General features: G+C 56.8%; 1 protein-coding gene across 2 annotated transcripts in view; it reads right to left on the bottom strand.

Moving 5' to 3' along the window:
- Window positions 1-12,255: 12,255 nt before the first annotated feature.
- The window catches only part of OLFML2B (olfactomedin like 2B), a 35,200-nt gene continuing 25,589 nt past the window's right edge, over window positions 12,256-21,866 (bottom strand). For both annotated transcript variants that reach the window (XM_045983652.1, XM_045983651.1), the window contains exons 7-8: window positions 13,748-13,924; window positions 12,256-13,304 (exon numbers count right to left, since the gene is read on the bottom strand). In XM_045983652.1, coding sequence (XP_045839608.1) covers window positions 12,703-13,304; window positions 13,748-13,924 — 779 coding nt within the window. In that variant the 3' untranslated portion in view covers window positions 12,256-12,702. The remainder of the gene's footprint in view (window positions 13,305-13,747; window positions 13,925-21,866) is intronic.

A 21,866-nucleotide genomic window follows, 5' to 3' on the forward strand; every position in this document is an offset into this window, starting at 1 on the left:
GGACACAGTTCAAGCCAATTTGCGGATCTCAAAGGAGAACCACCGCTGACGTCTGGGTTGAACCAGACACGGTGCCACCAACAGAGGGCTCGTCTCACACGCTCTGCGACGGGTCGAACTGTCCCTCTCCGTAGAAAGGTAGACCGCTTCCGGTGTCGGTTTACTCTTTGGATCGGTAGCCTACGTCACTCCATCACACCCACCTGGCGTATCTGTACACAAACGTGGGCAGAGAATCCGTCCCTCGGTTCATTTCCTAACAGCTGACCCGTGCTGAAGCGCGCATGCCAGACTGGCCTAAGCATTTCCAAGCATTAGGTCATTGGGCTTTACGGCAGCCTTATGACATACGTGTGTACCACGACTCACGTGTTCCAGATAAAGAAATTTGGCACCAAGGATGAAGGAACTTGCCCAAGATCTTACAACTAGCACATACCAGAGCTTGATTTTAAAGCCACATTCCTTCCACTATGCCACGTTGCCAGTCATCCTTTGAAGCCACAAAGGAAGCAACAGGAGATGAGGTAGAGCGGAAGAAACCGAGCCACATCTCACAGGCAACCAGGGGCCGGAGGTATGGTCAGGAACGAGGGACGGGAGCTAAAACACAAGATCCAACAGCGCCGGTGGGTTTTCTGCGAACTCCTTCGCTCTGAAGCCACGTGCTCAGTGCCGGCTGCATGCAGAGCCCACGGGGGGCTGTGCCCGCTTCTCCTGGACTTCAGTCCTTGTGGTCTGGTGCATCCTGGGTGACCCAGTGGAGTGAAAACGAGCTGGGTGCTCCCATAACTGAAGGCGCAGGTGACCTTCCCACCCCACTCACGTCCAAGAGGGACGCTCAGCCCTGTCCCCAGGCGGCATCCACTGCCTACTCTTGCCATCGAAGCTCTACCTACGAGGGTTTCACTGCTGACTTAACGTGTAGTATGGATACTGACTATAAGACGGGAAAGGACGCTTCTGTGAGAGAGAGCTGTTGTGCAGCTCCAAAACTGAAATGTTTGCGTCTAGTAGGAAAGGACAGATCTTTAAAAGAGATACAACATGGCCATATTAAGAAGTGGGTCATCTGGTCAGGACAACTATTTGCAGCACCGTCTCTCCTGAAAACTGTGCTCGCTTAGGTGGGGGGCCTTGTGGTGCAACCCAGAAACCCCCCAACTATACAGTGTTCCTGTTGACGCCACAGCCCTATGTGGGAGAGCATCAGCTGTTACAAAGGAAGAACAGAGAACCCCAGAGCCCGCCCTGAATCTCATTTCATCCGTGTCCTGCTTGACTCTCGAAGCCTCCGGGGTTATCCACACTGCCTGAGTGTGCACCCAGTTCCACCCAGTGGAACGTGCATTCTTGGGCTGCATTTCAGCACAGGCGAGGGGGAGAGGTGGTGGCCCCAGAATTTGAAACTTTGCTACAAACTCTAAGTGTTGGCCCAGGCTCAGACACGTATCACCGATCTGTGGGAAACAGTACAATGAACCAGACAATATCCTTGACCTCAAAGACATGTGACTGACGTCTCTTCCCCGGGTCCATGGGGTCACCCCTCTATTCCCACAGAAAAGTAAAAAGAATTTCCAGAAGAGGGTAAGATTTCTGGATTGCCTGCAAAATCAGTTTATTTAGACACAGGCTGCTCTCAGGAGAGCTTGGGATGGAAGATTCCTCGGCCGGTGCCTTTGTCACAGCCCCAGAGCTCACCCACTCACTTGGCCGCTGGTCCTAGGACATAGAAGAATGCACTTCACCACACCATCTCTGGTTTCCTGGCGGTACTAGAATTCTCTGCCAAGTGACTTGTTCACATCAGACCCACACATCGCCCCCTCCAGCCTGGCAGCCTGGAGGAAGGCAGAGTTACCGCAACCCCCGACCACCAGCCTGGGTGTTTCCATCAAACCGCAGCAGGAGGGGAACTGGAAATTCGTCTTAATTTGAACAGTATGAGCAGGAAAGATGCTGAAACATTTAACCTCTTGTTAAATGGCTCTGCGGGTCACCACTCAGGTGAGCACAACTAGAAGCACATTCCAGCCAGCGGCACATTTGGGGCTAATTCCGTCTCCCCAAGATTTATAACCTGGTACAAGTCAGCAAAGCATGAACAGTCCAAGGAGGGAAAAATCTCCTCTTAGGCAGATGGAGGGCAGGGGGCTTCCAGAGCCACATCTTGTCCTCTCCTTCCCAAACCCACCCCTGCGATGGCTTGTGCGCACCCACCACCCCTGAAGGACAGTGAGCTCCACAGTGGCTGGAAGGCTGCCCACACCCAAGCCACTGCTGTGTCCCCAGTAGAGCCAGAGTGCTTGGAACAGGGCACTTCAGGGCATTTTAGGCTAAATCGTTTGTTGTTGTTGTTGTTGTTGAGTTGAAGTATTGAGCATTTAGAAAGCCGCGGACAGACTTTGCCTTTCCTGCAGTGCACACGGCAGACTGGCATTTCTCGCCTGTTCTGGCACCACACACTAGCGACATCGCCCTACAAGGAAGCAGTCAGAGAGCCCATGCAGAGCAGGACACCCGCTGCCCGGTGCTGGGCTGGGACCGCCAGGATGCCGGAGAGCCTGCCTTCCCTCAACAGAGGAGGCCACGTGAGCTTTCCTTGCCCCTTTCTTACTCCCTCCAACTTCCAACTGTGGCAAGCCGGAAGGGGACCTCGGAAGCAGCTGCAGACTGCGGGTCTGTGAGGGTGACCTCCATTCTGCAGCACTTGGGGACTTGCTAGAAATACCACCTCTCTGGCCCTGACCCAGACCCTCTGAGTCAGACTCTGAGGCTGGGTCCCGCAATCTGTGTTTTCGCAAGCCCTCTGGAGGGTTCTGATACGAGTTTGCGAACCGCCCATGCAGCCGCCTGTCGGAGAGGCTGGAGGAGGGAGGGCAGGGGGCTTCTGCCAGACCCCAACCTTCCCAGGCTGCCATCGCCAGGGCTTTTAAGGAAACAGCAGGAAAGAATTTCCTGCTGCCACTCCCTTTCTGAAAGTCTACGGGGGTCACAGCTTGAGCCTCCCCAGCCTCCCACCCATGGTCGCATCGTATGGCCTCGCTGTCAGCTACGGGCCGGGAACCAGGTGTGCCCTCAGTCCGTCCACAAGCCCAGGGCTTGGGCTGCATCCCGGCAAGAGACACCGAGCTGGAGGCCTGCCTCCTTGCAGATCCGAGGCTCTCCTGGGGTCCGAGCTCCTGGGCCCCCCACCTCATCCGCCGACCCAGCGCCCTCCGCTGGTCTGCTGTCTGCCCTCCCTGGAGCAGGGCTTCACCATGAGGCTGGGAGAGCCCCCGGAGAAAATGCCCCCTCGTCCCCCTCCGTCACAGCTCCGAAGGTCTGCCTGTGCCCCACACTCCACAAGGCTGGCTGGGGCTCCGGCCCCCTTCGGCACAGCACTCGGTTGCTGGCGCCCACACTTTGCACACTGGAATCACCCGGGGACCTTTAAAACCTGCCGCCGCCTGGCCCGTGCCCTCAGACGTTCTGACTTCATGGGGACAGGCTGTGGCCCAGCTTGGTGGGGCGGGGGTGGGGGTTTTGCTACCATTTCCCCAAGGGATTGTCATGCGCAGCAAAGTTTGGGAACCGACAAACACTGTCTCTGGAGGCCAAGACCTCGTCGCCTTTTAACGCTTACAGAGCAGCGCAGCCCTCAAGCTGGAGGGCAGAGCAGGTTCCAGGGAAAAGAATGAAGTGTGTCTGGATCGTCAGAGGCCAGACTCAGCAAAGAGCTGGTCAGGAGAGGAGGCGCGGGAGGGAGGCCAGGGAGGTAGGGGTGAGGTCTGGTGAACACTGGATTCACTAGTGGAAATGATGTCAGACATTCCTGTGATGTTGGAACTGGGAAACGCGTGAAAAGACCAGGGCTGTGAAAATGGAACTTTCTGTGAAATGGCATATTCTTGGAAGGAGAGGGAGTGGGGAGGGGAAGGGCCAGACCAGAGAGGGCACCAGAGGCCAGCCGGCTCCTGGGCCTTGACGTACGAAGGAGAGATGGTCTGGGTTGGCCTGATGAGCGGGGGTGGGAAGACCACTGCTGACCCAGAGGAGCCTGAAGCCACAGAAGGAAGATGAGGCAGGAGGGAGAGAAGGAATCACACTAATGCTGGGGTTGACCCAAACCCACCCAGCTCTGGCCACATGGAGGGTTCTGGGAAAAGGCTGAGTGGACAGCCTTTGGACAGTGGATACGGCAGATGACCTGATTCCCCTCCCTCCCCCTCCACCCCCAGCTCTGCAGGCCTCATGGGAAGCCAGACCCATCCGCCGGGAGTCTTCAGGCTGAGAGACAGCCCAGACAGGCACAGGCCTCTGGCTCCTGTCTTGGGGTGCAGTTCCCCTATCTGAGTCCTGGCACCAGCCCCTCATTCTTAGATCTCACCACGATGGCTTCCCTCCAGGGGAGCCACCCAAATATGAAGTCACAGAGAGAAAAAGCCTTGCAGACTAAACCGAGAAAAATTACACAGGCTCTTAAATTCGTGGGTGAAAGGCTTTCCACCTGCTTTACACAATCAGGAGACTTCTCGAGCCCAGGTGTGACCATACCCCACGTGCGTGCAACAAGAATCCGCAGAGGAAACACATGAACCAGCCACACGACGTGGCCCCTGCGAACCGCAAGGGAGGCGGGCAGGTAGGTCCTGTCTCCGCCAGCGAGCTGGTCGGGAGGGCGCAGGCATGAAGACCTCACCGCCCCATGGGGGAATCCACGCTCTCCCCCATGGGGCTGCCTTCCTGAGGGTGTCAAGAGAGAGGCTGTTGGACCTCCAGGAACCGTCTGGGGTTACAGAAACTGATCTCAACATTAAGCGCTTCAAGATGCCGACTGGTCCCCACTAGTCAGTGTTCCTTCTCCCTGGGCACCAGCCCCGCCATGCCAGGCTATGTGCCCCCGGGGGCTTGCCAGCTTGCTTGGAGGTGCCCAGGATCCCCACAGTCACCTCTGAGAGCCTCAGAGCTTCCAGTTGGCGGTTTCCTGTGGGAGCACGACCAGGGCCTCAGCTCTCCACTTGCTTGAAGACTTCCCTCTCCCCGCTCTGCCTCCGTCCACCCTGACCGCCGGCCTGGCCTCGCCAAGGAGCAGGAAGTAGACTGGCGGATCGGCCTCCCGCGGCCACGGACTGCCCCTCCCGCGGGGGTTGTGGGGGTGGGCAGCAGGGGCAGAAAGCCGGAGAGCAGGAGCCCACCAGTGGTCTTGTGTTTCAGGGGAGAGGAAAGAAGGGGAGAAGGGGAGCCTCTGGGACCCCAGGGTCAGGAGCCCATCCCCTGCAGAGCCACTGTGGGCAGTGCAGTCTATCCTTCAGGAATGCCATGACCCCAACGGCGCCCCCGTGAAGGCTGTCTTTTCTAGAAATGCAACACGGAGGGCAATGGCCCCTCTGAAACAGAAGAGCCATTGTGAGTCAAAGATGCCAGAATGGGGCCGAGGTCTTTATTTAACCGCTGACAGAGCACAGTGGGCTGGAAGGGCCAGGGTGACCGAAGGGCAACTGTGGCCTAAGGGTCATAGGTCCTTCTGTGTGACCAGAATGGGGCTCTCTGGTGGCAGCCTACACATCAGTACACCCGTGCATCCCTCTGAGCCAGGCCCTGGCCCGGCTCCGACAGGGACACAGAGCTGTTCTCCAGCAGCAGCCAGGCCGGTGGAAACGCGTGTGGGCCTGAGTGATGGGTGCGCTAGGACACAGGCGAAAAGGGAGGCGAGGACGGGCGCCGCCCCGGGTGAGCCAGGGAGGTCCTCCTGAGGGCGGGGTCTTTGAGGTAAGGCCTTACTTGCGGGGAGAATTCCCACAGGTAGTGACTGGGGAGGGTCACCCCTCAGGGCCTTGCGGGGGGTGGTGGGGAGCAGCCTGAGCTGAGGCAGGGAAGGTGAGCTCCAGCCAGTGTAACCTCTTGTGGGGGGGGGGGGGCTTTTGTGCCCGGGGGTCGGGGGCAAACCCGGCTGGGAGATAACTTCCTGCCTCTCAGAGAGCCACCGTGATGCTGAGAGTGGTTTTGAACAGCCCTGAACTGTTCCTGAAGCTTGGATGGCCCTGTCTCAGCAAAGTCATACTCTGAAGAGTTTCCTAGAAAGAAAGAAGGATCAACCTGCTGAAAGTGAGCGTGTTTTTCACCGGAAGTTAAGAGAGTTGCTGTTCTCCAGCAACCGGACATGCCGCGCGGTCCTCGGAGTCACTGGGCCCAGTGGCCCTGGGACCCAAGGATTCCTTCCATGGCACTTTCGACAAGAGCCCTTCTGGACTCGGAAAGTCTTAAGCATCCTCCCAGTGGCCCTTTGGCAAGAGGAAACGCCAGTGGAGTTATCTTGACTAAGCCCTACTCTGAGACCTCCTTCCCAGCCACGCTGGTGGACAAGGGGTCAATGCGGTCAGCCGCCTTGCCCAGCGCGACAGAGGAGCTGAGAGCTTGAACAAGCTGGTGTGCACAAGAGTCCTCAAGCTCAGGGACCTCGGCGAGGCTGCCGCCGCAGGGGGCCGTGGACAAGATGAGTGAGCAGCGGGAAGCGGGAGCTCAGGCCCCACGGGGAGGAGAGGATGGACGTTTCCTGAATTCTCTGTCACGGTCCTGAGAGGACTGTGGTACCTCCCCAAATCTCTGTGGGACACATGCCGTGTCCTTGCCACCAGCTGCCCTCCATCTGAGCCAGCCTGGAGGAGGGACCCGAGAGACCCTAACACCCAGAGATCTCTGGTGAGACCCCCTTCCCCGGACCGGGTCTCCGGGCTCAGGGGGGAAAAGACAACGTCTTACGGCGGGTGGAGCTGGGATACTTCTGAGGGCAGCGGGCGAACTTTCCGACTTTCTAGCCAGCCCTCGCTTTGCCTCTCCAACCCTGAAATGAGGCGGCTTTATGACTCTGGGAAGTTCACCAGAGTTTTCCGGCCTGTTCCTGGCACCTGCTGCAATTGGCTGCACTTTAACTCCCCAAGACGCTGCCAAATTTTCCTTGGTGCTCCCAGGCCAGGCAATCTCCTCCAGAGAGAGAGCTCAGCTGAGGTCACATGGAAAATAACCCCGGAGCAGAGCCCTGCTCCAAGCTGTTTCAGCTGACTTCCCTTTGTTCTCGTTCTCTTTCTCTCTCTCTCTCTCTCTCACACACACACATACACAGAGAAGAAACTGGCCCGCACCCCCACAGGTCACACTGCATGTCCCTAAACACAGGAGTGCCGTGCAGTAAACGTTTGAGACAACTTGTTTGCATCTAATGACTCTGGGAACACTTAAAAAGTAGAGAACTCCCGGGACACCCAGCCACAATGTTCCTGTAACCGCTGGCTTCCAAACTACAAGCCCTTCCAGGGGGAAAGCTCTCAGGACAGATGAACCTTGCTTTACACCATAACACATTCCTGAAGAGTCACAGATAATCTACTCATTTCTACTCTGCCTTATTCCAGGAAAACAAAACACGCAAGCACAGCAAACACAAAGATGGCAAATTAGGAAAAAGAACTTTAAAAATATAAAATACAAAAAGATGCTCAACATCACTTGGGATCAGGGAAATGAAAATCAAAACACCAATGAGCTAGCTAGCACCCCACACCTCTCAGAAAGCCTAAAACCAACAACACAAGAAACAACAGGTGTCAGTGAGGACGTGGAGAAAGGGGAAACCCTCTTACACTGCTGGTGGGAATGCAAACTGGTGCAGCCCCTCTGGAAAAGAGTAGCTCTGAAAAAACAGAGCCACCTTAAGACCCAGCAATTACACTACTAGGTATTTATCTAAAGAGCACAAAAATACTAAATCAAAGAGACACATGCACTGTCGTGTTTATAGCAGCATTATCTACAGTAGCCAAATTGTGGAAAGAGCCCAAATGTCCATCCACTGATGAACGGATAAATGCTGTGGTGCTTATATACAATAGCCTCGTACTCCGACATCAGAAAGAATGAAATCTTGCCATTTGCATTGACATGGATGGAGCTAAAGTGTACAATGCTAACGGAAGTGATCAGTTGGAGAAAGAGAAACACCATATGATTTCATATATGGAGTTTAAGAAACAAAGGAACAGACTCTGACCTAAAGAGAACAAACTGATGGTGGGGCGGATGGGGGAAAAAGGCGAAGGGATTAAGAGCACACTCATCCCGATGAGCAGCGGGTGATGTATGGAACTGCTGAATCGCCATATTGTACACCTGAAACTGACATAACACTGTCTGTTAACTATAGTGAAATTAAAACAAAAAAAATTAATTATGGGGCGCCTGGGTGGCTCAATGGATTAAGCCCTGCCTTCGGCTCAGGTCATGATCTCAGTGTCCTGGGATCGAGTCCCATATTGGGCTCTCTGCTCAGCAGAGAGTCTGCTTCCCCCTCTCTCTCTCTGCCTGCCTCTCTGCCTACTTGTGATCTCTCTCTGTCAAATAAATGAATAAAAAAAATCTAAAAAAAAAAATTAAAAAAAATAAAATAATAAAATAAAATAAAATAATTAAAAATATATAAAATAGGGGGGTTGGGTGAGCCTGGTGGTGGGTATTATGGAGGGTATGCATTGCATGGAGCACTGGGTGTGGCTCATAAACAAAGAATTTTGGAACACTGAAAAGAAATAAAATAAAATGAAATAATAAAAAGCATAAAAATATAAAATAGAACCAGGAGAGAGGTGAAATCAGCATGGACACCATCAAACAGACAGACTCACAATGGGTGAGACACAATGCACCATAAACTCTCCAGCAGCTGCACAAACAGAGAAATCTGATTGGTTACCCAAAGTATCATGTATAAACTGAATACTGAGAAACTGGATCACATTTCAAATACCTTAGTGGCATTACTATTAAAGAAAACCTTCGTAGCAGACTTCTAGTTTCATTTTTTGTTTTTGTTTTTTGTCTGCTCAGCAGCCCTTCTTCGGGGGAAGTGGTCCTTCCTGGCCTCCTGTGATCAGGGTGGGTTGTCACTCACAGAATCCCAGCCTTATTAGGGCGATAGGCTTTAGAGCCAATGGTACGCATCAGACCCTGTCTTGGAAATCTGCGTCCTGAATGAAGACACCTAGGGACTGCAGGTGGTTAAAGCAGAGTCTGCTGTGAGGCTATGCAGAAGACAACTCACCTCACGACATCGGTCTACCTGGGGCCCCAGGCCTGACCTAGTTCTGTTCTTCCCATGTCTTGATTTTCCAGATTTTCCTTGAGTCTACAAACTTCCCCGATTCTTTCCAATAAAATCTTTCTAGCCTAAGCTAACAAAAGTCTATTCTGGGAGAAGGAGGAGCAACATGGCAGAGTAGGAGACCTAAATATCATAAGGTCCCAAGAGATCAGCTAGATAGTTATCAAACCATTCTGAACACCTACAAATTTAACAGGAGATAGAAGAGAAGAGCAGCAATTCTAGGAACAATCGACTGCTTTCCAGAAGGTCTCTTCTGATTTGGTTAGTGTGTATTTTTCTGGGGTCGTTGCTACCCTTCTAGTATTTTGTTCTCTCATTCACCTATTCTTATCTGGATAAAATGACAAGACAGAAAAACTCACTACAAAAAAAAAAAAGAACAAGAGGCAGTACCAACAGCTAGGGACCTAATCAATACGGACTTTAGTAATATGTTAGAACTAGAGTTCAGAATGACGATTATGAAAGTGCTAGCTGGGCTTGAAAAAACCATGGAAGATACTAGAGAATCCCTTCCTGGGGAAATAAAATCCCTTTCTGGAGAAATAAAAGAACTACAATCTAACCAGGTTGAAATAAAGAAGCTATTAATGAGGTGCAATAAAAAAAAAATGGAGGCTCTTACTACTAGGATCAATGAGGCAGAAGAGAGAATTAGTGATATAGAAGACCAAATGATGGAGAATAAAGAAGCTGAGCAAGAGAGACAAACAACTACTGAACCACAAGGGGAGAATTTGAGAGATAAGTGGTACCATAAGACAATACAATATCAGAATAAATGGGATCCCAGAAGAAGAAGAAAGAGAGACGGGGGCAGAAGGTATACTGGAGCAAATTATAGCAGAGATTTTCCCTAATTTGGCAAAGGGAAGAAGCATTAAAATCCAGGAGGCACAGAGAACCCCCTCAAAATCAATACAAATAGGTCCACACCTCATCAACTAATAGTAAAACTTGTAAGTCTCAGAGACAAAGAGAAAAATCCTGAAAGCAGCTCAGGACACTCGCCTGCCTGGGGTGGGCAGTTCGCTCGCACACAGGAGCTGCAGCTGGGGGGCCTCGCGGGAGGGCGGGCGGGACAGGGCGCCCTGCGGGGCGGCCCGTGGAGGGCTCTGGGAAGCCTACAGCGGGAGAACGGACGCCCAGGTGCGAGGCCAGGCCGGTTTCCAAGTGGGAGCCTGACCCCAGAGTCAGCGACCCGGTGAGGAGCTGCCCTTCCGATGGCTGAGCTCCCCAGGCTTCGCCTCCATCCGGGGCCCCGGCTCCAGACACGGGCCGTCGGGGCGGCTGCTCCTGGGCTCTGGCGGAACCATGGCCGGGCCCCACCTTGCCGCCCCCACCTTGAGGCTTCTCAGGCCGGCTCTTGGCTTTCCGGGGACGCCCGCCCGTGTCCTGGCCTCCCTGCAAGCTGGGCCCGAACCTCGCAGAACCGGTCACCTCGCCTCACAGCGGGGCCCTGGGCGCGGCTGCCGCACTTCCGGCTGCCCCTGACGGCTTGCTCGAGGCCGGTCGGCGATGGCCGCCCTGAACCGGAAGCCGGAAGTCGGAGGCCTCTCCGGAAGCTGCGGGGCAGCCTGCTCTCGGGTTAGCCCGGAGACCTCCGGAGTGAGCAGTCCGGGAGACCCTGGCACAGGCGGCGGCGGGCAGACAGCTGGCACTGGCCTCCGGGGCCCCCGGCCGCGAGGTCACCGGGAGCGGGTGGTGGGACGCGTCCTGGTCCGCGCCACAGGCAGCGGGAGGTCCGTGAGCATTTCCGGGAGACCCACGTTCCCACCAGCGACTCCCTCGGGGCTCGCCCCCTGCCCTCACAGCGGCCCTACCTGGGGGGCTTGAGTCTTGGCCACGGTTTCCAGCCCAGGACCTGACAAGAGCACCCGTTCCCTCCTCTGGCCGAGCGGGGCCTCAGGACACGGGCACCGGCTGCCATCTTTCTGAGCCCTGGACGCATCACCTCTCTCCCTCCAGCGCTCCCGCTTCCCCCAAACCTGACGGGCACTTGCACTTCCTGCGGAAAATGTGACCCAACAGCCCCGGGACGGAGTGAGGTCGTTTGGGTATTTGTTATCTGAGACCTAAGTGGTGGACGCGGAGAGCTGGGAGGGGGTGGGACGTCCCCGCCTTGCAGGGAGGTTGTAAGCAGCGCCGGGATGGGCACGGGAGCACGTGTGTATGTGTGCGTGCGTGTGCGTGTGTGGAGGGGGCGCCTGAGGTCTGTGCAGAAGGAATCGCCCCGCAGCTGCTCCTTAAACAATGGCGGGGGGGGGGGGGGGGGGCCAGCGCGGTGACATGCTGATGCACTGGCCGTCCTACTTCATCCTGAGAGCCGGCCCTCCTCCCACAAACTCGGGAGTCACCTGGTCAGGCTTGTCCCGATTTTCTGTCTCCTGATCCATGTCCTCTGTAGGAAAGGGGAGGCTCATGGACTCAGCAATGCTTGGGGAGGGGTAAAGGCCTCACCCCACCACACCTCCCTCCCGCGCTGGGTTCCGAGTCAGGTCCCTCTCCTGGAGAGGAAGGTGGGCAGGGAAGCCTGGCGAATGTTCATGACAAGGATGAGGAGGGAGACAGACTGACCCTGAACTTCTTCAGCAGTGCAGGTCACTCTCACCCAGCCTCTTGTTTTGTTTCGTTTTTAAAGATTTTACTTATTTGAGACAAAGTGTGAGAGAGAGCATGAGTAGGGAGGAGGGGTAGGGGCAGATGGAGAAGCAGACTCCTCGCTGAGCAGGGAGCCTGAAGTGGGGCTCCATCCCAAGGACCAGGAGACCATGACCTGAGCCAAAGGCAGACACTTCACAGACTGAGCCACCCCAGTGCCCTGAGCTTCCTTTCAAGAGGGCCTACCATCCCCATGCAAGGGCTAAGGAATGAGCAGCTTCCCACTTCTTGGGCAAAATGACCAGAAAAAGAGCAGAGCAAGGAAGCTGGTGTGCAGGTGGATGACAAATGCACAGAAGCACGCCCAGGGTCAGTGGGGTTCAGGGCCCCCAGGCAGCCCCCAGTAAGGGAGGGGGCTCCAGGTGGACTGAGACTCCTGGGGGGTTGGAGAGCAGGATCAGCCCTGCCCCACACAACCATGCTGAACAAAAACACATTCAGTCAGGGGAGGTTTTACATTTTTTCTTTATTAAAAAAAAAAGCGTTTTTCTGGGTTTTTAAAACTTCTCCAAAACATAAAAATTTTCCCGCCCCTTAACACTTCGTTCTTGCCTCCTTCACTCCTGCTCCTGGTGCCTGCAAGACCCAGATGGAGAGCTCTTTCCCACTGCTAAGATCTGGGAGCAGGAGAAGTTGAGGACTTGAAGGAAGGTGGTTACTGGTCAAAAGGAGAAGTCCATTTGCACAAAAATATAAACCGTGGAGGATGAGACCAGCACATACGTGTATGGATTGATCTACAATCCACTTAAAAAAAATAGACCCAAACTGTCCTTTTACAGTTGTAATATTATACAAAATAATATATATTTTTTAAACAACACATACGCATCCACACACACGCACACATGCACACAAGGTGCCGGGAACCCCTCTGCACTTCTGCACGCGGGGCCAGGGTGTCAGTAGGCGAAGATGACGTGGTAGGTGACCTGGTGGCCATTGTCCCAGGCGTAGAGCAGGCGGTCCTTGGGGTTGTAGTCTATCTGGGTGGTGTAGGAGTACTCGTTCTCGAACAGCAGCCGCGGGACGATCTGCGTGTTGGTGTGGGTGTCGAAGGCGTAGGAGATGTTGGCGTTGCGCTGGTTGTAGCTGTCCACGGCGTACAGCACCCCGCAGATGACGAAGCAGTTGCCGTAGAAGTTGCGCCGCAGCCCCGTGCGCCACGTGGTCTCCTTCTGCGTGCTCAGGTCCACGGCGTTGAGCTTGCTCAGCACAATCACCTCCTGGCTGAAGCCCTCGTCGTCCAGGGCCGGGTAGATGAGCCACAGGCCGTTCTCGTCCACGGCGAAGTCCACGTCTGAGTGGCCCTGCCACCGCCAGGGGGTGGCCTCCTCATAGGCCACGTCGTGGAGCATGGCCCAGGCGGCCACGAAGCGCTGCTTCAGGTCGTACTTGATGATGTTGCGGGTGAAGGCGCGGTTGTAGTAGAAGGCCCCGTTGTACACCACGTGGCCGGTGCCGATCCAGCTGTACGGGAGCTTGTAGGAATTGCTCCAGCGGCCTGCGCGCGAGGGCGGGGCTTCAGGACGGGGGGGCGGGGCAGCCGGTGGCCCAGGGGGCGCAGACCTGGGGCTGTCTCAGCGCGCCCACTTTCTAGTTTTGTGCGGCAAGCAGCTTCATGCTGCTGAGCCGCCGCACGCTCATCCCGCACCCGGAGGAACTGTTCCCACTCCCAGGCCCAGGCGCTCACCCCCTGGAGCCCGGCTCTGGGAAGGGGGCTATCTCACTAGGATCCGCCCCCACCCCCGGCCCTGGACCCCGGGAGCCAAACGCAGAGAATGTGGGGCATGTGGAAGAGGGCCTCCGCCACCGGGATGGTCCTTTCACCATCGGAAGACGGCGTCCCGCTTCTGGACCGCGGGCACCTCCCAAAGCGATCCGGCCGTGATGAGGACAGGGGCCCCAGGGACAGGAGGAATCCCCAGGGGGGCCGACGGCGCCTACCTTGTTTGAAGTTCTCCAGGTTCCGGAACTCTACCAGGGTGTTGCCGTAGTAATAGTTGGTGACGTAGATCCGCTCATCCTTGGCCAGGGGGTCCTTCATCCAGGCCCCCTCGTTCCGCCCGTAGGTGTTCTGGGTGGTCGGCCCCGTGATTGTGGACAGGGTGTCTTTGCACCTTCCTGACAGAGAGCGGGGTGGGGTTGGGATGAAGGAAGACCTAAAGCCCCTGAAACCTGTGCCCTTCCTCTCCCCACCGCATTGCGGTCTGTGGCCCCTGAGGGGCTTCTGACCCAAGCCTGGACACCTCAGCATCATCCGCTTGCCACCCCCCCCCCAACCATCAGTCCTACATGCCTCTCCTACAAAGCCACCTGCTGCCACCGTCCTCTGACTTCTCAATCCTACAGACTCATCCCTCCAGGATCTAAGCTCCAATGTTCTTTCGTGACATCACACCCTCCTCTGAAAAACCAGTCTTTGGATTCCATCTGTTCCCCTAGTGCTGTGAACGGGCCTCTCCCAGGATGTCCTCTACCTGTTCAAGGATGCTCTGTTCCCGCCCCACCCCCATGGCCACCCCCACCCAAGCACAGAGGGAGCAGGGCTGGGACTTTCCTCTTTATCCTCCGTCCTGGGGATACAGCATCCGGACAAATGCATGCCAACACGGGAAGCGTGAGCAGAGCTGAGGGCCTGGGCCACACGTGACCCAGGAACACGGAGCTCCACTAGCCGCTGAGCTGCCACCTGCTGTGTCCTAGAGAGCTGTCCTCAAGCCTGTGCTCCTGTCACTACTGTGGGCAAGGTGCCAGGGTCCCCTTTCTGGGGACCGGGAGGAGCAGGGGGCCAAGCTCCATGTAAGCAGCTTGCTCCGGCTGCACGAGGCCTTTCTCAGCCCAGTCTGCCTTCATGGGACAGGAGCTCAGTTGTACACTTCTCAGGGGCTTTTTGGGGTGACCTAGTGCCCCAAAGGGACCCTCAAAAGCCACCAGCACTCTGCTGAGTTCTAGACCAAGTAGAAAGCCTAGAATGCCTCATACACAGTGTTACTATTGAGTACAGCCCTCACAGATACTGAAATTGCGTGTGACCACCGAGGACACGTGCTCTTTCTGTCCCCACACTGTGGGTTACAGAGGAGGCAGGAAGGTGAACCCTGCCTCACACTGCCCCCAACAGTGTGCTCTCCCCAGCAGATCACCCCCCACTGCCATCAAACTGGCAGACAGTGGCAAGAGTAACTTGGTCCCTGATGTTCACATGGACAAAACACAAAGGCCTCCAGTTCGGATTCAGGGCTCTCTCAATTCCAGGCCACCCTCCTTTCCCAACTGTTCCAGTCTGTTCCATCCACCCTGCTGCCCCATTCGTGGTCTGAGGAAGCAGCTCAAGCTGGCAGGACAGGGCAGGCACCGTGCCCTTGGCGCCGGGCCTGGGGCAGCGGGCGGCTGGAGGTGGGGTGTACACTGTTTCCCAGGCAGCCCCCGCAGTGGGGTGCAGTTGGCAGGTTTGGGCAGCTCTGTGTGGGGTTCATTAGGTCCTGATCTGACAGACTGAGGAGGGAGGGATCCAGTCTCCGCAAGACAAACAACAGAGCTGAGCAGCCAAAGCCTCATTCCCCCACAACTGAGCTCATCTGTTCAAGACAATAAAAGAGAAAGCTCTAGCTGGCCCAGGCAGCGACGGTCTGCTGGAAAATCGCTCCTTCCCTGGCGCTGAGCGGGGGCCGTGCTTCCTGTGCCTGGAGGTAAGCCCTAGTGTGCCATCCCCAGGGAGGAGCATTTCTGTGTGCCCCCTGCCCCTGGCACAGCCCAGTGAGGGCACGGACCCCTTGTCTCCCTCGCCCACGCCCCAGAGCCCCGCAGATGGGAGGCGAGGGGTTTCCATCGGGGGCTGCTACGACTATGCCCCCTCCCGGACCAGACTCAGAAACCACAGGTGAGCTCCTGCAAGCCAGGACTCATCTGAGTTTTGAAGTACTGGGGTGCCCTGGGAAGCTCCCTAAATCCCTACACAGTCCTGTCTCAGCCCTGAGGCTCTGTAGTAGCAGGGTCCTGCTTGGGGGTGCTCCAGAATCTGTCCCGGGTTTGGAGCCAGAGGCCTGGCCTGGGTCTTGGCCCTGCTACCAACTCCGAAGTCTGTATTGCCTCCAAAATGTCAGAGCTTTACCTTCTGCTGCGGGAAAACGAGCGTTACGATATGCCCCACCTACTTCATGAGGGCTTGGAGAATCCACTCTGAGGACAGCAAGGCAGGCCAACTCATGGCCCCAGGGATTTCCAGGTCCTAACCCCTGGAACCTGTGGATGTGACCGAATATGGCAAAAGGGATCATGGTGATGTGACTGAAGTGGATGACAGGGAGATGGGGGGAGATCCTGGATTATCCAGGTGAGTCCTCAGTGCTCTGGCAAGTATCCTCCTGCCAGGGAGGCAGAGGGAGATGTGGCCGCAAGCCAAGGAGGCTGGCAGCCGCTGAAAGCTGGGAAAGACAAGATAAGGATTCTCTCTTGGAGCCTCGGGGAGGAATCGGCCCTCTGACACCTTGATTTTAGCCCCTCTAAGACTTATTTCAGACTTCTCGCCTCTAAACCTGTCAGAGAATCCATTCCTGTTGTTTAAGCCACTAAGTCTGTGGTAATTTGTTACAGGAGGCCAAGGACACTGGGACAGATGGAGTCAGTGAGCTCTGGAGTCAGGCATCCTTATTGCTCAGGTTGGGGAAGTCCCAGCTGGTGGGCACCCAAGACCTGGGCGCACATCTCTACAGGCCCGGAGGCAGAGCGATGCTGGCCCACACGCAGGCAGACACAGGTGGTTTCAGAGCCTTTGTAGATAGGTTCAAGGTCAGTAAGCCATGAGGCCCGGACCCATCACCATGGTCCGAGGATCAGAGCCGTTCAGACGCACCTGCCCTTGGAAGCCAACCGTTAGCCATGGAGAGAAGACACTGCGTGATAACGCTCTTCAGGGATGAGGAGAGAAGGTGGGGGACAGTTGACAGGAGGCAGCGCTATCTGTGACTCACCCTGGAAGTGTCCCCAGACTCGGTGACAGTGACCGAGTACAAAGCACTCTCTGGGGGTGCCTGGGTGGCTCAGTGGGTTAAAGCCTCTGTTTTCGGCTCAGGTCATGATCCCAGGGTCTTGGGATCGAGCCCCGCATTGGGCTCTCTGCTCAGCAGGGAGCCTGCTTCCTTCTCTCTCTCTCTGTCTGCCTCTCTGCCTGCCTCTCTGCCTACTTGTGTTCTCTCTCTGTGTGTCAAATAAATAAATAAAATGTCTAAAAAAAAAAAAAAAAAGCACTCTCTAGGCATCGGCCCTTCTCATCGCCAGTAGTCCCGGGAGCCAGGGGCTCTCAACACAGGGTCCCAGGGTCTGAAAAGAAGGCGCTCTTCCCCTCCACATTTAAGCCTGCCCACACCTCGCCATCTTAAAGGGGAAATCTGCCAGAGAGGCTCCCCTGCACCCGGGATCTCAGCTGTGGCCCTTCGCGGGGAGGCCTGGCCACGGGGACATCGGGGCATCACCCATCACCCCCAGCACCCTGACGCCCATCCGCCCACTGTAGGGGCCAGGCTTGGCTTTCCCGCTGCTCTCTCCTGACCCCCCTCTCCACGCCAGGTCCTGCTTCCCCAGCTGCCTTCCCATTCGCTGCCTTGCCCCGGCAGTCATCCTCATAGCTGCCGCTGGAGCCTCCTCTCCCTCGTCCTGCATCCCCTGGGCAGACTCTGCCCTCCCTGAGCGCCTCCAACAGTCCCCCACAGGTTTCTCCTGTGTGTCCTCCCGGTTCCTCAGACTTACTGGATGAAAAGCAGAATCTGTGTGCCTCCGTGGACAGCCTGCTGCTGTCCTAGAGCCCGGCCCAGCGCACCAGCCAGGAGCCACCCCAGGAGCCCAGGGCCTCTCTGCAGTCTCCTCCTGCCCCCACACCCGCAGGTCGCCGCCTCCTCCCTCTCCTGCCCTTCCTCTTCACCTCTGTGGCTCAGTTCAGACCTCACCATGTCTTTCCAGGTTCCTTCTGGCTACCCCACTGTCCCCTCTGGATCCTCTCTGCCCCTCCTGCCGGACCCGCCCCACAGTCATGAGCTGTGTTCTGCGTAAACCCTTAACAGCCATCGCCAGCCACGGTGGGGAGACGGGCACCCCGATCCTGCCCATGCTTGCTCCTGCCATCCCCCGCTTCAGAGTTCTCGAACTCAGATGGCTTGGGAGGCCAGGCAGGGACTGAGCGGGTGCAGCGGGGAGTGCGGGCCAGTGGGCAGACGCAGAGGCTGTGGTGGGGCAGGAGAGCCGCTGACCCGATGCAGAGCTCCAGACGAAAAGCAGCCTCGGGGCGAGCGCAGCCCTCGGGCTGCCAGCCTGACCTCCCTGGCCGGTCCCCCACTGATGGTCTTCCCAGGGGCAAGACCATCAGTGGGGGACCTGATGCCACGTCACCTGTGTCTTGCTCAGAAGGGGGCACCCCGGGAGTAACACCCTGCTGTCCCCATGCTGACATTCTTCATCATTTTACCTGTGACCTCGTGTTCTAGAAGCGAAGTCTAACAGGACAGTGGAGAGTATGTGTATGGGCCTAGGAGCGGGCACCCCGTGTGCCTTCCTGCCACCCACCTGCACGCAGTGTTCGCTACCCCTGATGAGCACGGAGCTCCAGGCGGACCCAGTGCACGTGGGAGTTCAGCCAGACTCAGGGGAGTGCGCTGCCCCCACAACTGAGTAAGGGGGGCCCGACGGCCCCCGAGGCCACACCTTCCATCAGGCCAGAGCTGGCTTTGAACGAAGAAAACAGCGGTGCTTTAAGAAACACGAAAAACCGAGTAAAGAGCTCTGTATTATTTCTTACTTGTGTTATTTCCTTATATTAGCCAACAACTTGGGCTAAAAATGATAAGACGGAAAGACTGGCTGACTCAGTCTTTTTCTTGTCAGTCTTTCCCTACTCAGTGGGCCGGCGAGGGGAATGCTGCGAACACGGCACACACCAGCGACGGAAACAGAACAGCTGAGCTGGCTTTGTGCAGCATCTCCCCTGCTCCGCCAAGAGCAAAATGCATATGTACGAAGGAGCTATGACACAGGCATCGTGTCATTTCGGTGACTGCCACACCGGAATCAAGTGACCTTATATTTGCAGTTAGAAAACCTGACATTCACGGTATAAAGATGAATGGTAAAACTCATGCTAATTCTGGGAATTTTTAATATTTCTTCACTTAGAATGGCATGAAATAGCCAAGGGAAAAAAAAAAACAGCCTAATGAGAGAGAGAGAGAGAGTGAGTCACCCCAGAAGGAAAGGAGAAGCTTTCGACTGACGACCTTCACAGGCGCGGCCCCCACATGCTCACCGGGGCCAGGACCCCCCTGGCCCCAGCCGCCCGGCTCGCTGCTCCACGGCCCTGCTCCTCCTCACTGTGGCACCGCCGCCCTTGGCAGCCCGGCCAGTCCTTCCCAGTCCTTCAAGACGGCCAGGTCAGCGTCTCTTTCCAGCAGAGAGTCCCTCGGACCCAAACACCCGATGATCCCGTCCCCACAGCTGGAAGGATGTTTTCCTGTCTGAAACACAAGGGAGGGGGTCGCTGCCCTGCCTCTCTCTGAGGTGCCGTCACCTGGGGGGGGTCGCCTTCCACGGGCCTGAGAACCCGCTCCCCCCGCTCTGAGGGCAGCTGGGCTTCCGACTCTCTCTGCTGCTTCCAGCGTCAGGCCCCTGGCTCTCCATCCCAGCTCTGCCCCTGCCCCCCAGAATTTCCCCCTGCACAGGACTCCCTCCACGGCCCCCCACGGTGCTCTGCCTGTGCGGGCGCGCTCTCCCCCGGGGACGCACATGCTGGCAACCACGCCAGGAGATGGGGCTTCACCGTCAGAGCCCATGTCGGCCTCGGCTGGACCAAGAGCATCCTGCCTGCCAGGCTTCCCTCGTGCCACACCGGTCACCTGTCGCCCTCCACCAGCGGTCCTCTCGGGAAGTGAGCCCTCTCACCCTGTCAGGGTGGCGAAGAGTGGTGCTGGAGGAAGCTTTTCCTGGCAGAGGGGAAGATTTTATTCCTCACCCACTTCCACGCAAGGTCTCTACCTTCCATTCTCGTTTCCGTGGCCAGAGCCCCTGGTTATGACTGAAGATCCCTGTGGCTGCAGGGGGCTGGCTAGGGGGCTGGTTAGGGGGCTGGGGACCGAGCGGCTGGAGCAGAGAACCCGTGGAGTCCGGGGCAGGGACCGGTCTGGCCAGCATCTGGTCTGGCCGCTGCAGAGGCCGGGACCTCATGGGTCCTGCCCTCTTGCCCAGCCAGCACCACCTTTCTCAGGCAGCCCGGGCCAGCCCCCCTGACGCGTGGCAGGCAGGCCTGGCCACCTGCCCCCTCTCCAGGCCCCTCCCCGCCCACAGCTGGAGGGCCAGCGAACCTCAGGGACTGTTAAGGTCTCAGGCTAGTCTGGGAGCCTGGTCTTCCCAGATCAAGTTTCCTGGATTCGACCGGGACAGGCTCTTGCTGGCGCTGTCGTCATCCTAACAGTCGTCTTGTCTGCTCCTCCCCTCTCCCTCCCCACCCCAAACCAGTCCCGCGGAAAAACTCGCATCAGGAGCTGCAGCCATTCAAGTCTGGGACTCTGCGGGGCCTGGCCCACGTGGCACAGCCTTTCCCTGCTCTGCATTAACTGAGCAGCCCTCCCCAGGCCCCAGAATGGTGGCTGACCCCTCCCCAGGCCCCAGGATGGTGGCTGGCCCCTCCCTTGGAGAGCAAGCTGCCATCATTGACAGTATTTTCCCCTTCCCAGTCCCACAGTGACTACACTCAGCCGAATGCTTGTTTCCATAACCAAAAGTTAATTCTAATTTACTTGTTTGGGGAGTTTTTCTGAAAGGTTTATGATTCCCCTGATGATCGTGGTTAGGCGTTTTAGGACATCACAAAATCAGATTTGGAAAGCATGGGATAGGATGTTCCTCCTAAAAGCAGCCCCGTTTAAGACCACACCTCAAATAGCTCAAAATCAAACGGCCGGCCTCATTAAGCAGCAAACAGTCTTCAGGGGTGGCAGACCCGTGGCTTGTGTCGGTTTCAGCCAAATGGTTTTCATTTATTTGCAACCAGGACACGCAGCACAACCTGGTCTTACTCACCAGGCACGGATAATCAGGGGTCTGCAGAGAAGGATCCAGAAAGGAAATCCCACCCACACTCACGGCAGCTTCAGGGAGGCACCTGACGGCGATAAGCAATTAAAAATGATACCCAAAGGGGCGCCTGGGTGGTGCCATTGGTTTGAGCATCCAACTCCTGGTTTCAGCTCAGCCTGTGATCTCCTGGGTCATGATCTCAGGGTCGTGAGATGGAGCCCCGCGTTGGGCCCCCTGCTCAGTGGGGCGGGCAGGGGTGGAGTCTGCTTGAGATTCTCTCCCTCTCCCTCCGCCCCTCCTGCTCGTGCTCATGCACGCACATGTGCACTCGTGTGCTTTCTCGCTCTCAAACAAATAAATCTTTTAAAAAAGATGATTCCCCAAAACAAGCCAGTCCGGAGTCCACACAGCCCTGTCCCTTCTCCGAGCCACCCCATCTTTTCACCCGTATGTGCTTGAAGAAAACCCCACATGCACATTCACGTCCCTGTGTTTTCTCGGTGGCGGACCCGAGACAAAACCCTACAGGCCAGTCTGGGAGCAGAACCTTACACCCTCCACGCGCTGCTGTCGTCCTGGTCAAACAGAATCCGGAGCAGCAAGAGGAAACATTTCCCCCGCTCTGGCTCCCACCAGGCGAATGGCCGCTAGGATGCGGGTGTCTCCTTCCCGCATCAGCATCTCAGGCTCCTAGAGGAGGGGGTTCCTGAGGGGCCCAGAGAGGTGCCCATTGGCAGCTACACTGCCGGCGGCCCCCAGGGGAGGCAGGCACAGCAGAGCACTCCACTCCTGGCGAGGAAGGCGCCCGGGGAGGTGGCTCCGAGGCTGCGGGACAGCGTCGCTGGGGGCACAAAGGTGTGCAGGCCTACCTGTCCTCACTGTCCCTGAGTGTCCTCTGAGCCAGCTGTGGAGGGGCGCGGCAACGTTTTGGGGGGGACTGTCCCTCCCACTCACGGGTGAAGCGGTGGGAGAGCGGGGGGTACAGTGTGGGGCTCAGGGCCTGTGG

Source organism: Meles meles, chromosome 17, assembly GCF_922984935.1.
Source record: "Meles meles chromosome 17, mMelMel3.1 paternal haplotype, whole genome shotgun sequence".
Classification (NCBI taxonomy): domain Eukaryota; kingdom Metazoa; phylum Chordata; class Mammalia; order Carnivora; family Mustelidae; genus Meles; species Meles meles.